The sequence below is a fragment of the Rana temporaria genome, chromosome 5 (assembly GCF_905171775.1).
Source record: "Rana temporaria chromosome 5, aRanTem1.1, whole genome shotgun sequence".
Lineage (NCBI taxonomy): Eukaryota > Metazoa > Chordata > Amphibia > Anura > Ranidae > Rana > Rana temporaria.
Window position 1 is genome coordinate 310582266 of NC_053493.1, and position 17785 is coordinate 310600050.

General features: G+C 40.5%; 1 protein-coding gene across 1 annotated transcript in view; it reads right to left on the reverse strand.

Annotated features, from left to right (window-relative positions):
• TRAPPC8 (trafficking protein particle complex subunit 8) overlaps positions 1-17785 on the reverse strand; it is a 146435-nt gene that overhangs the window by 12278 nt on the left and 116372 nt on the right. The window contains 7 exon segments of the mRNA XM_040354114.1: positions 743-839; positions 2240-2387; positions 6622-7064; positions 12894-13051; positions 14498-14621; positions 14791-14865; positions 16369-16526. Of these exon segments, the coding sequence (XP_040210048.1) occupies positions 743-839; positions 2240-2387; positions 6622-7064; positions 12894-13051; positions 14498-14621; positions 14791-14865; positions 16369-16526 (1203 nt within the window).

A 17785-nucleotide genomic window follows, 5' to 3' on the forward strand; every position in this document is an offset into this window, starting at 1 on the left:
TATATATATATATATATATATATATATATATATATATATATATATATATATATATATATATTTATATAGTGTTGATTTTCACTATGGGTCACAATTATTTTGTATCACTTCATTATATTGTAATTTTTTTGCTGCTTCAAAGGACATAGATGACAGTAGATGCGCTGCACTGATTGGTTGACACTAATTTACTTATGTGTTGGGTCCATTATGTCAGGTGAGCGCATAAAAGCATAGGCGGTGGGAACCACTTGCATGCAGGTATGGATTAATAATAACATTGAGCACGGAGTAGAGGAAGACACTGTTTCGATATATAAAGAATTTTTGGGACTATGCAATGAAAGTATTGGACAATTGATGATAAATGCAGGAATGTAAGGATTGTGGTATTTATATTTTGTACACCGAGTATTCACATAGATGTATGGGATAAGAAAGTGCCACATGATACATTGTAGATTTCTAGATCTGTTGATGCGGGAACGCATAACAATGTGAGAAACACCCTTGTGGCTCAAATTGTAATTAAGTAAATCAGATCCCCCCAGGGTGGGATCACACAGTGGTTTAGTATTTGAGGGATTTCACTGTATTCAGATATATTTAGAGTGGTGGCACAGAAGTTTCACTAGTCTTACATATTAGGTCAATGATAATAATAGTTCTATTACGGTTTGAAAATAATGTACATATAAGTTTAGCAAGTAAAGCAAAAAGAAGACTGACAAGAAAAAACAACCTTTGTCTGCAGTGGGATTTACAGACTTCTGCAGTTTCCAGTTCTTACTGCTGCTTGACACTTGAACTATATGAAATTCTTTCACACCCGCTTCACTCTAGAACGAAAACAATAATCAATCAAGTAAACCTACTCTGCTTGCTTTTAGACAATCCCTGAAAACTCTTCTTCTTTTTCTCTGCTTTGAGAGTTAATGCCTACCATGATTAACCCTGCCTGTAGTATTGTGGCAGAATTCATTACTAGTTGTAAACCTCTTTGTAGGACTCTCTGTCTTAGAAAGAGTAAAATATGTAAGAGCCCTTTCACACTGAGAAACAGGCAGCGTTAGCGTTAAAGTGCCGCTAATTTTTAAAATTTTTATAATTTAACCCCTGCTAGTAGCCAAAGAAAGGGTTAAATACGCCCATGTAGCGCTGCTGCAGAATCGCTTTGGCAGCAGTACCCATTCATTTCAATGGACAGGGGCTGCTTAGGAGCGGCATATACACTACTCCTCCACCACCCCAAACATGCTGCTTGCAGGACTTTTTTTTTTTTTACATCCTTCCAGTGCAGCGCCACAGTGTGAAAGCACTCGGGCTTTCACATTGGGGTGGCAGGGGGAGGCGTTTTTCAGGTGCTTTTTTAGCCTGAATAAAGCGAAACGCCTGAAACGTGTGAAAGGGGTCTAAAAGCTGAGTTTGTTAGTATTTTTTAACCTTGTGTATGTTTTGTGAGATAAACATCCAAAGCTATGGCAAATATTGTGGATTTTTAGCTCTAAAAAATAATGTTTGTATGTTTTTTTTTAACTCCATGTTTTATATGTTTTTTTGTGTGCCCCAAAATATCACCACCACCCACATTTTCCAGTTGGTATATCAGCCTTTTTTGGGGATGAGCACAGAGAGCGTATTCAAACACACTCTTGTATATTATATCTAAAAGCTGAGTTTCTGCTAAAGAATTACATTGAGGAGGAAAAGGGAGGGGAAACGCGGTATGCCCCCCTCGCTTAGTGGGGACAGGTTGAGTTTCCTCTCATCTGAAATTGTTCAGAGTAGCTCTGTCTGTGGCCTGCAGAAAACACCTAAAAAGGTGAGAACTACATTTGTTTGTTTTGTTTTTTAATGCATTTTCTTTTAGGATAGCTGTGTGAATAGGAATTCAAACATATTTGATTTGATGAAATAGAAATACACTTTAAAATACTAGTATGTTCTGACACTATATGGTGTTTTCTCTAAAGACTAGTTGTTTTTGTTTGGTGCAAAACATGTAAAGAAAGTGATCTATTTTTTATAAAACGGCTAGTAGCATCACCATTAATACAATACAACACTAAACATTTACATTGAATTGTAATTCCTCCTCCCCACCCCCTCAAACCCAAGGAGATTTTTCAGAATCTTGGAATCGTGCAAACTTCACGTTTGATTTATAAACTTGAAACAAAGCAGCAATAAAATCAAGTGTTTTCCCCAAAAAGGTGGACCAATGTGTATAGCTGCTTACCATGTGCATGTTCTCCACATCTACAAATACAAGCATATTTGCAGATTTGCTTTCTTCATCTTCCAGTGCATTACTCCTAGAGACAGACGCCCGCACATTCAGGGACTTACTGGTACATATAACTGCAGTATGCCTTAAGACACGATGTCTAAAAAAACAAAAACACAATAAATTAAAACAATTTCTAAGACTTTCGAAACCTCTCCTATGCGACTACTAATACAAAATTGGTGTAACAAAACCAAATAAACTATTCCTGTGAACATCAAAAGTAAACTATGACCCCCTAACTACTGGGTATTATAGCATGCAGATAACTGCCCCACACTGTATTCAATTCCAATGTAAGGTGAATGAAAAACGGTCTTCAGTTTAGTTTTCAGACTATTGTTCATGCACCTCTGACATGTTTCACTTACATTGAGCTTAATTGTAAAGGTCTACTACTGGCCTACAAATAATAGAGGTCTACTACTGGCCTACAAATAATAGAGGTCTACTACTGGCCTACTAATAATAGAGGTCTACTACTGGCCTACTAATCATAGAGGTGTACCACTGGCCTACTAATAGAACAGGTCTACTACTGGCCTACTAATAATACAGGTCTACCACTGGCCTACTAATCATAGAGGTCTACCACTGGCCTACTAATAATAGAGGTCTACCAATGGCCTACTAATAATAGAGGTCTACCAATGGCCTACTAATAATAGAGGTCTACCAATGGCCTACTAATAATACAGGTCTACTATCGGCCTACTAATAGAACAGGTCTACCACTGGCCTACTAATAGAACAGGTCTACCACTGGCCTACTAATAGAACAGGTCTACCACTGGCCTACTAATAATAGAGGTCTACCAATGGCCTACTAATAATAGAGGTCTACCAATGGCCTACTAATAATAGAGGTCTACCAATGGCCTACTAATAATACAGGTCTACTATTGGCCTACTAATAGAACAGGTCTACCACTGGCCTACTAATACAGGTCTACTACTGGCCTACTAATAATACAGGTCTACCACTAGCCTACCAATCATAGAGGTCTACCACTAGTCTACTAATAATACAGGTCTACTACTGGCCTACTAATAATACAGGTCTACCACTGGCCTACTAATAATACAAGTCTACTACTGGCCTACTAATCATAGAGGTCTACTACTGGCCTACTAATACTACAGGTCTACTACTGGCCTACTAATCATAGAGGTCTACTACTGGCTTACTAATAAAAATCGAATTTTTGATATTTTGCTTTACAAACAAAAAAATGCTTTACTTTCAACCTGGCATCTAACGTTTTATCGCCTCTGTGACCAGCCAGCCACACTTTTGGATTGTTTCTTGGGCATGCTGGTAAAAACAGTAAGCTCCTAATGCAATCTCTGTGTGTGTGTATATATATGTGTGTGTGTGTATATATATATATATATATATATATATATATATGTGTGTGTGTGTGTGTGTGTGTGTGTGTATGTGTATATATATATATATATATATATATATATATATATATATATATATTATATATATACAGTGATGAAAATAAGTATTTGAACACCCTGCTATTTTGCAAGTTCTCCCACTTGGAAATCATGGAGGGGTCTGAAATTTTTATCGTAGGTGCATGTCCACTGTGAGAGACATAATCAAAAAAAAAAAAATCCAGAAATCACAATGTATGATTTTTTTAACTATTTATTTGTATGATACAGCTGCAAATAAGTATTTGAACACCTGAGAAAATCAATGTTAATATTTGGTACAGTAGCCTTTGTTTGCAATTACAGAGGTCAAACGTTTCTTGTAGTTTTTCACCAGGTTTGCACACACTGGAGGAGGGATTTTGGCCCACTCCTCCACACAGATCTTCTCTAGATCAGTCAGGTTTCTGGGCTGTCGCTGAGAAACACGGAGTTTGAGCTCCCTCCAAAGATTCTCTATTGGGTTTAGGTCTGGAGACTGGCTAGGCCACGCCAGAACCTTGATATGCTTCTTACAAAGCCACTCCTTGGTTATCCTGGCTGTGTGCTTCGGGTCATTGTCATGTTGGAAGACCCAGCCTCGACCCATCTTCAAAGCTCTAACTGAGGGAAGGAGGTTGTTGCCCAAAATCTCGCAATACATGGCCCCGGTCATCCTCTCCTTAATACAGTGCAGTCGCCCTGTCCCATGTGCAGAAAAACACCCCCAAAGCATGATGCTACCACCCCCATGCTTCACAGTAGGGATGGTGTTCTTGGGATGGTACTCATCATTCTTCTTCCTCCAAACACGGTTAGTGGAATTATGACCAAAAAGTTCTATTTTGGTCTCATCTGACCACATGACTTTCTCCCATGACTCCTCTGGATCATCCAAATGGTCATTGGCAAACTTAAGACGGGCCTTGACATGTGCTGGTTTAAGCAGGGGAACCTTCCGTGCCATGCATGATTTCAAACCATGACGTCTTAGTGTATTACCAACAGTAACCTTGGAAACGGTGGTCCCTGCTCTTTTCAGGTCATTGACCAGCTCCTCCCGTGTAGTCCTTGGCTGATTTCTCACCTTTCTTAGGATCATTGAGACCCCACGAGGTGAGATTTTGCATGGAGCCCCAGTCCGAGGGAGATTGGCAGTCATGTTTAGCTTCTTCCATTTTCTAATGATTGCTCCAACAGTGGACCTTTTTTCACCAAGCTGCTTGGCAATTTCCCCGTAGCCCTTTCCAGCCTTGTGGAGGTGTACAATTTTGTCTCTAGTGTCTTTGGACAGCTCTTTGGTCTTGGCCATGTTAGTAGTTGGATTCTTACTGATTGTATGGGGTGGACAGGTGTCTTTATGCAGCTAATGACCTCAAACAGGTGCATCTAATTTAGGATAATAAATGGAGTGGAGGTGGACATTTTAAAGGCAGACTAACAGGTCTTTGAGGGTCAGAATTCTAGCTGATAGACAGGTGTTCAAATACTTATTTGCAGCTGTATCATACAAATAAATGGTTAAAAAATCATAAATTGTGATTTCTGGAATTTTTTTTTTGATTATGTCTCTCACAGTGGACATGCACCTACGATGACAATTTCAGACCCCTCCATGATTTCCAAGTGGGAGAACTTGCAAAATAGCAGGGTGTTCAAATACTTATTTTCCTCACTATATATATATATATATATATATATATATATATATATATATATATATATATACACACATATATATACACTCACATATATATATATACACACACACACACACACACACACACACACACAGAGATTGCATTAGGAGCTTACTGTTTTTACCAGCATGCCCAAGAAACAATCCAAATGTGTGGCTGGCTGGTCACAGAGGCGATAAAACGTTAGATGCCAGGTTGAAAGTAAAGAATTTTTTTTTTGTAAAGCAAAATATCAAAAATTCGATTTTTATTAGTAAGCCAGTATTAGACCTCTATGATTAGTAGGCCAGTAGTAGACCTGTAGTATTAGTAGGCCAGTAGTAGACCTCTATGATTAGTAGGCCTCTATGATTAGTAGGCCAGTAGTAGACCTGTATTATTAGTAGGCCAGTGGTAGACCTGTATTATTAGTAGGCCAGTAGTAGACTTGTATTATTAGTAGGCCAGTGGTAGACCTGTATTATTAGTAGGCCAGTGGTAGACCTGTATTATTAGTAGGCCAGTGGTAGACCTGTATTATTAGTAGGCCAGTAGTAGACTTGTATTATTAGTAGGCCAGTAGTAGACCTGTATTATAAGTAGGCCAATGGTAGACCTGTATTATTAGTAGACCAGTAGTAGACCTGTATTATTAGTAGACCAGTGGTAGACCTCTATGATTGGTAGGCTAGTGGTAGACCTGTATTAGTAGGCCAGTAGTAGACCTCTATGATTAGTAGGCCAGTGGTAGACTTGTATTATTAGTAGGCCAGTAGTAGACCTGTATTAATAGTAGGCCAGTGGTGGACCTGTTCTATTGGCTCAAGACTGCCCCCTGCTCACTGGCTGTGGTTGACAGAAACAGGAGCCAAGGAGAGCAAGCCATTGCTCTCAGGCACAGTGTTGGATCAAGATTGGGCTCAAGTAAGCATTAGGGCGGACTGGGGGGAGCTTTCTGCAGAATGTTATATATATATATATAAAAAACATTCTGCAGAAAGCTCCCCCCAATTTCAATCAGTCTATGGCTGGCTTTTAGGCAGCAGCAGGATCTGAAAATAGCTTGATAAGGTTTACAAAATAGATGCCCTGCGTATGGAGGACCTCACACAAGATACATAAACATGAATGCTGGCACCAATTCACTGTAATTACAGATAGTTTAGCCTTTAAGGAATAAACAGGGAAACATGATATGGTTGATTACTTAGCAAATCTGGAACCTACCGCATTTTTGATTGTTTTTCTGTGCTTTCATAGTAGAACAAGAAATTTATCTCATGGACTCCTTCTTGATCAGGCCCTCTTAACCACAGCGGGAGCTGTACTGATGCACCAGGAGCTAAAACAGAGTCTGTGAGTGGAATTTCTACAACCCCCGGTTGTTTCCCACTACCAAAACCAAAGTCTACTGGAGTAATAGAGGATGTCAACAAAGAGCACCCAGAGGTAGAGTCTGTAACAACAGTTTTATAGGCACTGCAGTTCACTGAGGCTGCAGGACTTAGTGGTGTTAGTGCTTCTGTATTGCTTCCAAATGTAAAGAACTCAGGCCTCTTGGACACAACCCTGAGCCCCGTCAGTGGGCACTTGCTCACATTCACAAATTCCACATGTGCTTTTCTGATTTCTCCACACAGTAGCCCGGTAGGAAAATTGATAAAAAACACCTGTTGGGGGAAAAAAAAAAAAAAATACATGTAAATACCAACATTAACAATTACAGTACCAAGTAAATCTTCCTCCTAAAGTATAACTTCAAGCAATACTTTTTTTCCCCAGATGTGGATAGACTGGTGAGAGATTAGAAGCACTGTTTTTTATTGCTGTTTGCGTTTCCGATATGGAGAATCAACTTTCTCTATTTGTCCTCATCGCCAATGTCACTGGGAGTGAAAGCAATAAAAAAATCCCAAATTTTTCGCTGCCACCAGAACAGTATAATGAGGGAAAAAAGTATTTGATCCCCTGCTGGTTTTGTACATTTGCCCACTGACAAAGAAATTATCAGTCTATAATTTTAATGGTAGGTTTATTTTAACAGTGAGAGACCGAATAACAAAAACATCCAGAAAAACGCATTTCAAAAAAGTTATAAATTGATTTGTATTTTAGTAAGTGAAATAAGTATTTGCCCCCCTATCAATTAGCAAGATTTCTGGCTTCCAGGTGTTATCTATACAGGTAACGAGTTGAGATTAGAAACACTCTTAAAGTGAGTGCTCCTAATCTCAGCTTGTTATATAAAAAAAAACTGTCCACAGAAGCAATCAGATTCAAATCTCTCTACAATGGCCAAGACCAAAGAGCTGTCCAAGGATGTCAGGGACAAGATTGTAGAATCTACACAAGGCGGGAATGGGCTACAAGACCTTTGCCAAGCAGCTTGGTGAGAGGGGTGACAACAGTTGGTGGATTGTTCGCAAATGGAAGAAACACAAAATATCTCTCAATCTCCCTCGGTCTGGGGCTCCATGCAAGATCTCACCTCATTTCAAGCTTAAAGGATCATGAAAAGGGTGAGGAATCAGCCCAGAACTACATCCTGCCAATGATCTCAAGGCAGCTGGAACCATAGTCACCAAGAAAACAATTGGTAACACACTATGTCGTAAAAAGGACTGAACTCTTGCAGCGCCTGCAAGATCCCCCTGCTCAAGAAAGCACATGTTCAGGCCCGTCTGAAGTTTGTGAATGAACATCTGAATGATTCAGAGGGTAACTGGGTGCAAGTGTTGTGGTCAGACAATGCATAAACATATGGTTGCAACATTACCATGCTGGCTGTGGAGCTAGCTTGGGCATTGATGGATCACTGTGTCAAACTCTGTGGAAATCCAGGGAAGGGTGCCGACCATCAATGCCGCAAAACAAAGTAGACTCCAGAGCGTTGCAAGCCGGACCCGCCGGTGTGTGTGGATGGCGTCACTGGAGCTGAAAGCGGAACACAATGCTCAAAGGGGAAAGGTGGGCGTGGAGGGAGGTGTCACTCAAGTTGTGGACGGAACTGGAGTGTCCGGGAGAGGAAGCAACTGCGGCCAGCATGGAACTCATGCGTCCCTGTTGCTGTGACTACCGGTTTTGCGCACATGCACTTTGTCAAGCCAAGGCAATAGTGGCTAACAGAGGCTTTTAAAACCCAATGTGAGTGCGGGTCACTGGCTGAAGAAGGAACCAATCAGTAGTTCCGAAACGTGTCCCATTTGATGACCTATTTCCTATTTGCGGTCCACGCTGGTTGTTGCCCCCTTCTGCTGGTGTAGTTTCCAGAATCCTTGTTCCACGCTGACCTAGATGGTGCGACTGCTTCACCAGTATTCTCAGAGGATATTATATTTTGGGGATATTAAAAGTTTTTATTTCTGTACTTGGAGGCACCTTTTTCTTGTATATGTTTTCTATTAGAGATTGCTTTCCTCTTTGCGGCCTGAAGTGTTTGAAGATCACATCCTCTGAATACCCTTATCCAATGCAGACATTATTTGCTAGGTCCTGACATTCGGAGCGCCCTTGTTACATGTTTAGCGGGACTGGGCAAAGCCTGAGGGAAAGTTATAACCAGTTAACCCATCAGTGCCCATACCATTAAAAACAGCATATAAGCTGTTGTGTACATTTTATATAAAAAGAATAAAAAGATAAAAATAAATGATATCTATATACACATAGACACTATCCCTATTCCCTATGACCCTCGGAGGCCAGGGTGTGATGTTATGATATCACGTCTGGGCCGGCAGAAGTAAACATTGTCAGGGATGCGGCTGGAAAGTTTATTTTTTGATCTTGGTCTCGGTTTCCAGCCTGAAAGAGAGATGTGGGGTCTTATTGACCCCACATCTTACCATAAAGAGGACCTGTCCCTCACTATTCCTATTACAAGGGATGTTTACATTCCTTGTAAAAGGGATAAAAGTGATCAAAAAATGTAAAATGTGAGGCATCGCTGCGTTTTTTTGGAGCAAGAGCAACAATTCTAGCCCAGGACCTCCTCTGTAACTCTAAAATCAAAAAATTGACCTATGAAGATTTTTAAGTACCAAAGTTTAGTGCCATTCCACAAGTATGTGCAATGTTAAAGCATTACATGTTCGGTATCTATTTACTCGGGGTAACGTCATCTTTCACATTTAACTTTACGGTTTCCTTTTTTAAATTCATATAATTGGAAAAAACCCATTTGAAAAATTGTGTTTTTTGCGAAATTGCAACGTTCATTATTTAGGAATATGAACTAGAAAGATGGCGTTGTTAGCAGGACTAAATACAATTGCTTTACAATACCATCATTTTAAAATCCCCTCAATTAATGAAAAAATAGCTGCGAGATTGAACTCGGCTGTCATGTGTAAAAAAAGGCATTAAATTGCTTCTTTCTAGATGAATCCTTAACATTTTCCTGGCCATATGGACAATGCCTACCTACGCTCCCACAGCATTTGCCTATTTTCAAATGAGCTATTCTTGTGAAAACAACATATCCAGTATGTGGATCCAAGTATCCTTCTTGACCTGCCAGGCACCCCTCCTTATGAGTCCGCACTGCAGCACCGCAGGATCTGACTCGTCCTACCCCCCTCCCCCTGCCAGGCCCTGGACTGTCCTGCTGCTGCTCCCCACATGTGTCAGAGCCCAGCCCTCGCCTTATACAGAGGGGGGTGAAGGAGGGAAGCACACAGCCCCGTAATAGGGGGACAACACGGCCCACTGAGCGCCGCACACAGCGAACCAGGAAAACCATTCAAAGGGGGCCAGAGAAAGTAATATATATATATATATATATATATATATATATATATATATATATATATATATATAAAATATTTGGGCGTTAAGGTCCTGAAGTGGCCTAGCCAGTCTCCAGACCTTAACCCCATAGAAAAGTTAAAAAGGGAGCTGAAAGTTACGAGTTACCAAATGTCAGCCTCGAAACCTAAATGACTTGTAGAGGATCTGCAAAGAGGAGTGGGACAAAATCCCTCCTTAGTTGTGTGCAAACCTGGTAACCAACTACAAGAAATGTCTGACCCTTGTAATTGCCATCAAGGGTTTTGACACCAAGTACTAAGTCATGTCTTGCAAAGGGGTCAAATACTTATTTCACTCATGAAAATACAAATTAATTTATAACTTTTTTGAAATGCGTTTTCTGGATTTTTTTGGGTTGTTATTCTGTGTCTTAGGCCCCATACTCACGAGCAAACATGTCTGCTGAAACTGGCCCGCAGGCCAGTTTCAGCAGACATGTTTGGTCGTGTGTGGGCGCGAGCGGGCCGAATTCCAGCAAACATTTGCCCGCCGGGCCTTTTCCCAGCAGACAAATATTCCTGGACTTGTTTTAAAACAGCCCGCTGGAATTCAGCCCGCTCGGACATGTACGGTCGTCAGTACAGACCTACCGTACATGTCCAGGCGCCCGCCGTCCCTCGCATGCGTCGAATGACTTCGACGCATGCGTGGAAGCATTTTAAAGGCGGGCCGCCCACGTCGCCGCGTCATTGTCGCGGCGACACCGCGTCATCGACGCGGCGACACCGCGGACACGCCCCGCGTATTGTTTACGCGCGGACTTCTGTACGATGGTGTGTACAACCATCGTACAGAAGCCCTCTGGCAGACATGTATGGTGAAAACGGTCCGACGGACCGCTTTCACCATACATGTTTGGTCGTGAGTACCCGGCCTTACTGTTAAAATAAACCTACAGTAAAAATTATAGACTGATCATTTCTTTTTTCAGTGGGCAAACTTACAAAATCAGCACAGGGGGACAAATACTTTCCCCCCCCCCCCCACTGTAGAAGGGAATTATTGTCCCTGTGACTACTGAGAGTGAAGGGAAATCTCCCTTTCCCTATGAGACATACGGCAAAAGAAAAGAAAGACACTGGTTTTACCTCTCTCCTACTTTATCCAAAATAAAAATAAATTATATATATATATTCATTGTAAAATCCCTTTGAAAAAGTCCATTAAGGGACATACCTGATAATAAGAAACCTAGAGCTATACTGCTGCCCACAGGTGAAATGGACTCTGGGCACTTAGAAAACTGAAGGTCAGCTCCTTGAGGCTATAAACCCTATCGCAACATACCTGTTCAGCAAGCACTCTAAGAGAGAGAACAATAGCATACAAGGGGAAGGATCTGTGTTCTTCAATGGACTCTGAGAAAGGGATTTTAGGGCTAGTAAAAACCTGAATATGTCTATTGCCCATTGAGGGACACAGCTTTCTAGTACAAAACCTAGGCACATCCAAAAATCAGTCCAAACAGGTTATACTCAGCCAAACACAGGCTAACCATTCCAATAAGAGAAAAAAATAAAAATGAAGCCACGTGCATTCATTTGCTGCTTGCATAACGCATTGACTAAAAAAAACTATCATTTGCAGAGGCAGCTACATCGACATTGTAGACCTTGGAGAACATTTGTACAGAAGACTAGGTCACAGTTTAGGCTGCATTCACACCTCAACGCGGCGTATGTTACCGCGATTTGCCGCGACAAATTGCGGCGTTTTGTCCCGCGATTTGTCGCAGCGTTTTTTAAGCATAACATATGCCGGAGGGGTGATCAACATTGTCGGCTATGCCGAACGCCGAAAGCCGCCTGAAAAAAAGGTCCGGGACTTGTTTTGAGCTTCAGGCGTACGGCGTTTCGGCGTGGAGATGTGAACCATCCCCATAGCCGACAATGTTAAATCACCCCTCCAGCGTATTGCAGGCTGCAATAGCGTCGCGCTACAGGCGACAATACGCCTAGGTGTGAATGGAGCCTTAGAGATCTGCGACACAGAGACATTGTGACAAAAAGTGCTACAAAACACTCAATGCCCTAGTGGGGTGAGCTTTATTGGGAAAAGAGACACTCATCTCACAGTCCATAAGTCTGTATAATAACATATCTATTCCACTTAGAAGTAGTTGATCTAGAAGCTGAAGAACCTTTTAGAACCACCTGGAATAACAAAAAGGAAGTCAGTCTGTGTAAATGAAGCAGCGGCAAAAAGGTAAAACCTGACAGCCTTCACCACATCCAGTCAATGAAGAGATCTTGCATTCCATTCCCTTCACTTTAATGCAGTCAAGTCAGTAGGACAGGTGATGCTGCTAAACTGGCAATGCAATTCTGCCCAATTATCTAGTGAAAAAGCAGCTGGAAATGCCCTCAAAAACATGACTTAAGTAAAAGGCATAGCTTTCTGACACAAACATTGTTATAATGATTGTTTATGAGAATTAGCATTGCAGTTTACAATTTACTTCCTGCAGCAAATCTTTAGAAAGTTTGATTACAATTTTAAAAATGTTTTTGGAGTGGAAATTTGAATCTACTATACTTCCCTGTGATGAAAGCACATTATTTTTTCATAACGGCAGAAAAATAAACTTTAAGTTCTTATTCAGTTTCTTTCACAGACTGTGATTTATTATTGAGTGCAGAGATGAATCAGCGCTTCAGCATTACCCTAGATTCTCTCACTTCTAAACTCACCTCCAATAAAGGCATTTGTGGGACTATAATTGGATCTAAGCGACGATCGGGCCCATACTGAATGGAGGTTTTCTCTTCCTTTGTACTATTCAATCGAGGGCCTTGAATCTCTAAGTCCTGACGTCCTCTCACTGACATTCCGTTAGAAATAAATTTTCCTAAAAAGATAATAAAACACAATGCCACACTTGATATACTGATATTCTACAGTCACAATATGTTCTATACCTCCTGTGGTCCTCTGCATAACATTAAAATGTTAATATTCAGTGAACGTAGAACCCTACTTAAGTCAACCATAGAAGGTTTGCATTTTGGCCAGTTCAGCAGAGACCAGCCAAGATTTGAACCATGTATGGGGAAGGCTGAATGCACCCAAGTTGATCAAATCGATCAACTTGGGTACAATCAGCCTGTCAAATGTTGCATGCGATTATTGCTAGAAGCTATTATACAGGCTAGCGGTAACTGTTCTCCCGACAGGGACAGCTCCTACCGCCAGGAGAACAGCTCCGTAGAAGGGATTACACTCAATCAAGCGATTTTCTTTCCAGCCTGGTGGTTGCAGGAAAGAAAATCGTTCCATCTATGGCTGGCTTTCGTGTAGCCAGTAACCTAGTTTTTTTTTTAAATGGTCCCCCAGCAGGAGTTCAAAACAAGAAGGCAGCTCTGGTGAAAATACTTATTTCCTCTTGTGTGCCTTCCCCTGCAGCTATTCTGTTGAGCTATTAGTGCAAGGTGTCATGGACATGAATCCTGAGGGGGCTTAGTTCACGCAATAGCACACAGAGCAGCACTTATACCATCATGGTGGGAGGGATGAGCCTGGAGTTGAGATTTAGGCAAACGATCTTGCTCTGATCTTTAGCCTAAATCTTATGCATGTTCTGACCTTATGAAAGCCAGTACTTGCACAGGTTAAACATGCTTTCCTCCATGAGATAATGCATTGGCCTGGCAATTGGTTGCTAGGGCAGCAAACACCAAATTATGAAAGGAAAAGAGAATATAATGTACGGCGTTTTCCTGCAAGTTCAACGTTTTTTTGCAGGCTTTGTAATCAGATCTTGGTACAATAGTAAAGATAAAAAGGCGAGCACCTTGGGTGACTGTGGCAATACTTAAGAGCTAGTAAGGTGCAACCCTGCCTGGAAACAGGTTTACCTTACCATTACAACTATTTGTAGTCAACATCGAAATTTCTCCAAATAGGCACAAACATTAATGGGACAATTTAAAAGATAAGCATGTAACCAATAAAGTCTCAGGTTGCAACCCTCCGCTCATAACAATTCGTAAATGAAGAAATGAAGTTTTTATTGCTACTAAATGATTTGTTAATTACCCTTAAAATTATTAGTGTTTCATCTTTATCACCTTGCTCCCAAAACAATTGTACAAGATAGTAGTGGGGTACTGGTACAAAGCATCATTCAAATAATTTCCTCATGTGAAGAGGTGATCACATTAGACAGTACAACATTTGGCAAAAAGGCAAAAAAAAGTCAAATCTGTGAAAGAATTTGCCAGGTTTAAGCATCACCAGTAACCACAAAACTAACATCCTAATTCTTAAACAACAGATTAGGAAACAATATGCTCACCAGCCGGTACACTGTTCAGAGGGTTGACGCCATCCAAGTTCGCACTTTGAATGGTGCTGAGGTTGTAAACGATCCCAAGAATATGCAGCTCCCCAGTTTGAAGAGGAAACAATTTTAGTCGAGCCTATGAAGGGAAACAATTCCAAGTAGTAAACAATTAAACATGTGACCAATATTTGTTATACAGTAGATATTGCACATACTTTGCATAGAAATCTGTGTTACCCGTTGAATTCCTACTACATTTGTTTGCTATGCATGTTAGATTCACCAATCTATAACATTAGACTCACGATTTTAGTTTCTTCGCTGTTGATTAAAAATTCACTTATCTCTTCTGTGCCAATGACATCGCTGAAATGTTTTCCCTAAAATACAAAGAACATTACATTTGAGAATAAGGATTGACATAAACAACGCCCACCAAAAAGTCACTGAATGCCAGTCATGCTAATGTACGGCTATCAATGTGGGCACAGCAACTACACTGGTGTAACATGATGACATTTCTTTTTCAGTACAGCTGTGCTCATAATGTAATATTGCTACTGAGAGCTAGATAATTGCTTCCATTGGGGCCTTGGAAATAACTGAATGCTTTGGATCTTGGATTTTTGTTTTTTTAACCACTTCAGGCCCGGAAGATTTGGCTGCTCAATGACCGGGCCATTTTTTGCAATACGGCACTGCGTTGCTTTAACTGACAATTGCGTGGTCATGCGACGCTGTACCCAAACAAAATTAACGTAATTTTTTTTACACAAATAGAGCTTTCTTTTGGTGGCATTTATTATTTTTATTTTTTGCACTATAAACTAAAAAAAGAGCGTCAATTTAAAAAAGAAACACAATATTTTGTACGTTTTGCTATAATAAATATAGCCAATTATTTTTTTTAAAAAGCCAATTTTTTCCTCAGTTTAGGCATATATGTATTCTTCTACATATTTTTTGGTAATAAAAAAAATCACAATAAGCGTATATTGATTGGTTTGTGCAAAAGTTATAGCATCTACAAAATAGGGGATAGATTTATGGCATTTTTATTATTATTTTTTTTATTAGGAATGGCTGTGATCAGCGATTTTTATCGGGACTGTGACATTATGGCAGACATATCGGACACTTTTGACCAATTTTTGGGACCACTGGCAATTATACAGCGATCAGTGATATAAAAATGCCCTGATTACTGTGTAAATGTCACAGGCTTGGAAGGGGTTAACACTAGGGGGCGCTCAGGGAGTTAACTGTTACCTAGTGTGTGTTCTAACTGTAGGGGGATGGGACTGACTAGAGGAGATGGCAGATCGTTGTTCCTAGCTAGTAGGAACTCACAATCTGCCTCCCCACACAGAACAGAGATTTGTGTGTTTACACACACACACACGTCCTTGTTCTGGCTCCCGTGCCTACAGCCACGCACATCGGAACCCCCACAGTGCAGCAGGCGCCTGCTATCCCGCTTAAAGGAGCCGACGTACAGCTATGACGGTTTGCAGGATCGTGCGGACCTGCCACAGTATAATGACAGCAGCTGGGCGGCAATTGGTTAAAACCATTCATGACACCTGTGTTTTAGAAGTTCATCCCTGAATGCACAGAGCACTAAATGCTGGTACTTCCATGACAGGCTGCCTGCAGCCGGGCTGGACTTTGCACCTGTCCCTCCCAGGCATACTAAAAGCATCAGGAGGGACACCTTGCAGCTGGAGCGCCCTGTGTAAAAGGCTTAACAAATCTGAAATTTGAACATGTTCCTGCAAAAAAAGCTTAAGCAACAACCAATGACGCCATGTCTAAAATTCCCAACAAAAACATGAAATTTAAAACTGTCTAACTGAGGAAAAAAAACAAAAACAAAGCAATACCTTTGATAGCAGATCTTTGTCATTGCTAAGCGCCTCTTTGAGTTCCTCATTTTCATCACTAAAGTCTTTTGGCTGAAATTTCCACAGTAGAGATAAATCGGTCAATAAAAGGGGAACCTTCAGAGGGTTCTTAAAAGACACTTCCACAGTTATTGGCTCTGTTAGGACAGGAATAAGTATCATTAGATGTCACTTGAGAAGAGAAACTAAATATCAGATATTCTCACCACTACAGCTTCAATTTCCAAACCCAACAATACTTCTTTTAAACCATTGTGGACCCCCGGAAACATTTTATACTTCATTTGTCTTTTCTCCAAAGGGCATAACATATAAACAAATCTCTAAATGTAGTATTGGCACTAAAATATTAAACAGTGTTACTTAACCCAGTAATATGAAAATAGTTCATCTGCCCCCCACAGTGCCCACAGCTAATAAATCTTCTTTTTACATTAAAATACTGCCACTATATACCTTTTTGGCTGATCTGTATACCACGGTCACGTGATAAACTGCAGTTTGTCCAGAGCTGTGTGTTCAGGTAGGAGGAGATTTCCACTATAGCCTGTATACACGCCCACATGTGTGATGTTAATATCACGTGACCTGGCTAAGGAAATGTTCTCTCCAGCATAAAAAGACACAACTGATCATGTGCAGGTTGGCAACCCTGCCTGTGTTAGCTGGCCTTCCCCAGATAGACAGTGCAGGAGGGAAGGATCTATGGATACATTTTTACATCTATGAATACATTTTTACACAATACAGAGGATTAACCTCTTAAGTTCCACAGTGAATATAACAAGCATGCTATTCTGCATATACAGACAGATTTTACTGTGGTGGATTTAGTAACACTTTAAAATTAAAATTGACTAAGTATTGTTTGTAATTCAGCTGATTTTGAAGAGAATTCCATGAGAGATAAAAATGCCCTTATTGCATGGAACTTCTCCAAAAGGCAGGAAAGGAAGGGGTCTCACTCATATACTGCTTTTAAAAAACAGCAAAATTCTCATTCCACTCTGCACCGATTGGAGGTGGGGGGTGTTTCTTTAACCACTTGTCCACCGGGCCTATTTTAGCACTTCTCTCCTTCATGTAAAAATCAAATTTTTTTGCTAGAAAATTAATCAGAACCCCCCAAACATTATATATATATTTTTTTAGAAGACACCCTAGGGAATAAAATGGCGGTCATTGCCACTTTTTTTTTTTCGAACGGTATTTGCGTAATAATTAGATAGTAAATAGATACCCAACATGTCACGCTTTAAAATTGCGCACACTCATGGAATGGCACCAAACTTTGGTACTTAAAAATCTCCATAGGCGACGCTTTAATTTTTTTTACAGGTTAGTATTTTCGAGTTACAGAGGAGGTCCAATGCTAGAATTGTTGCACACGCTCTAA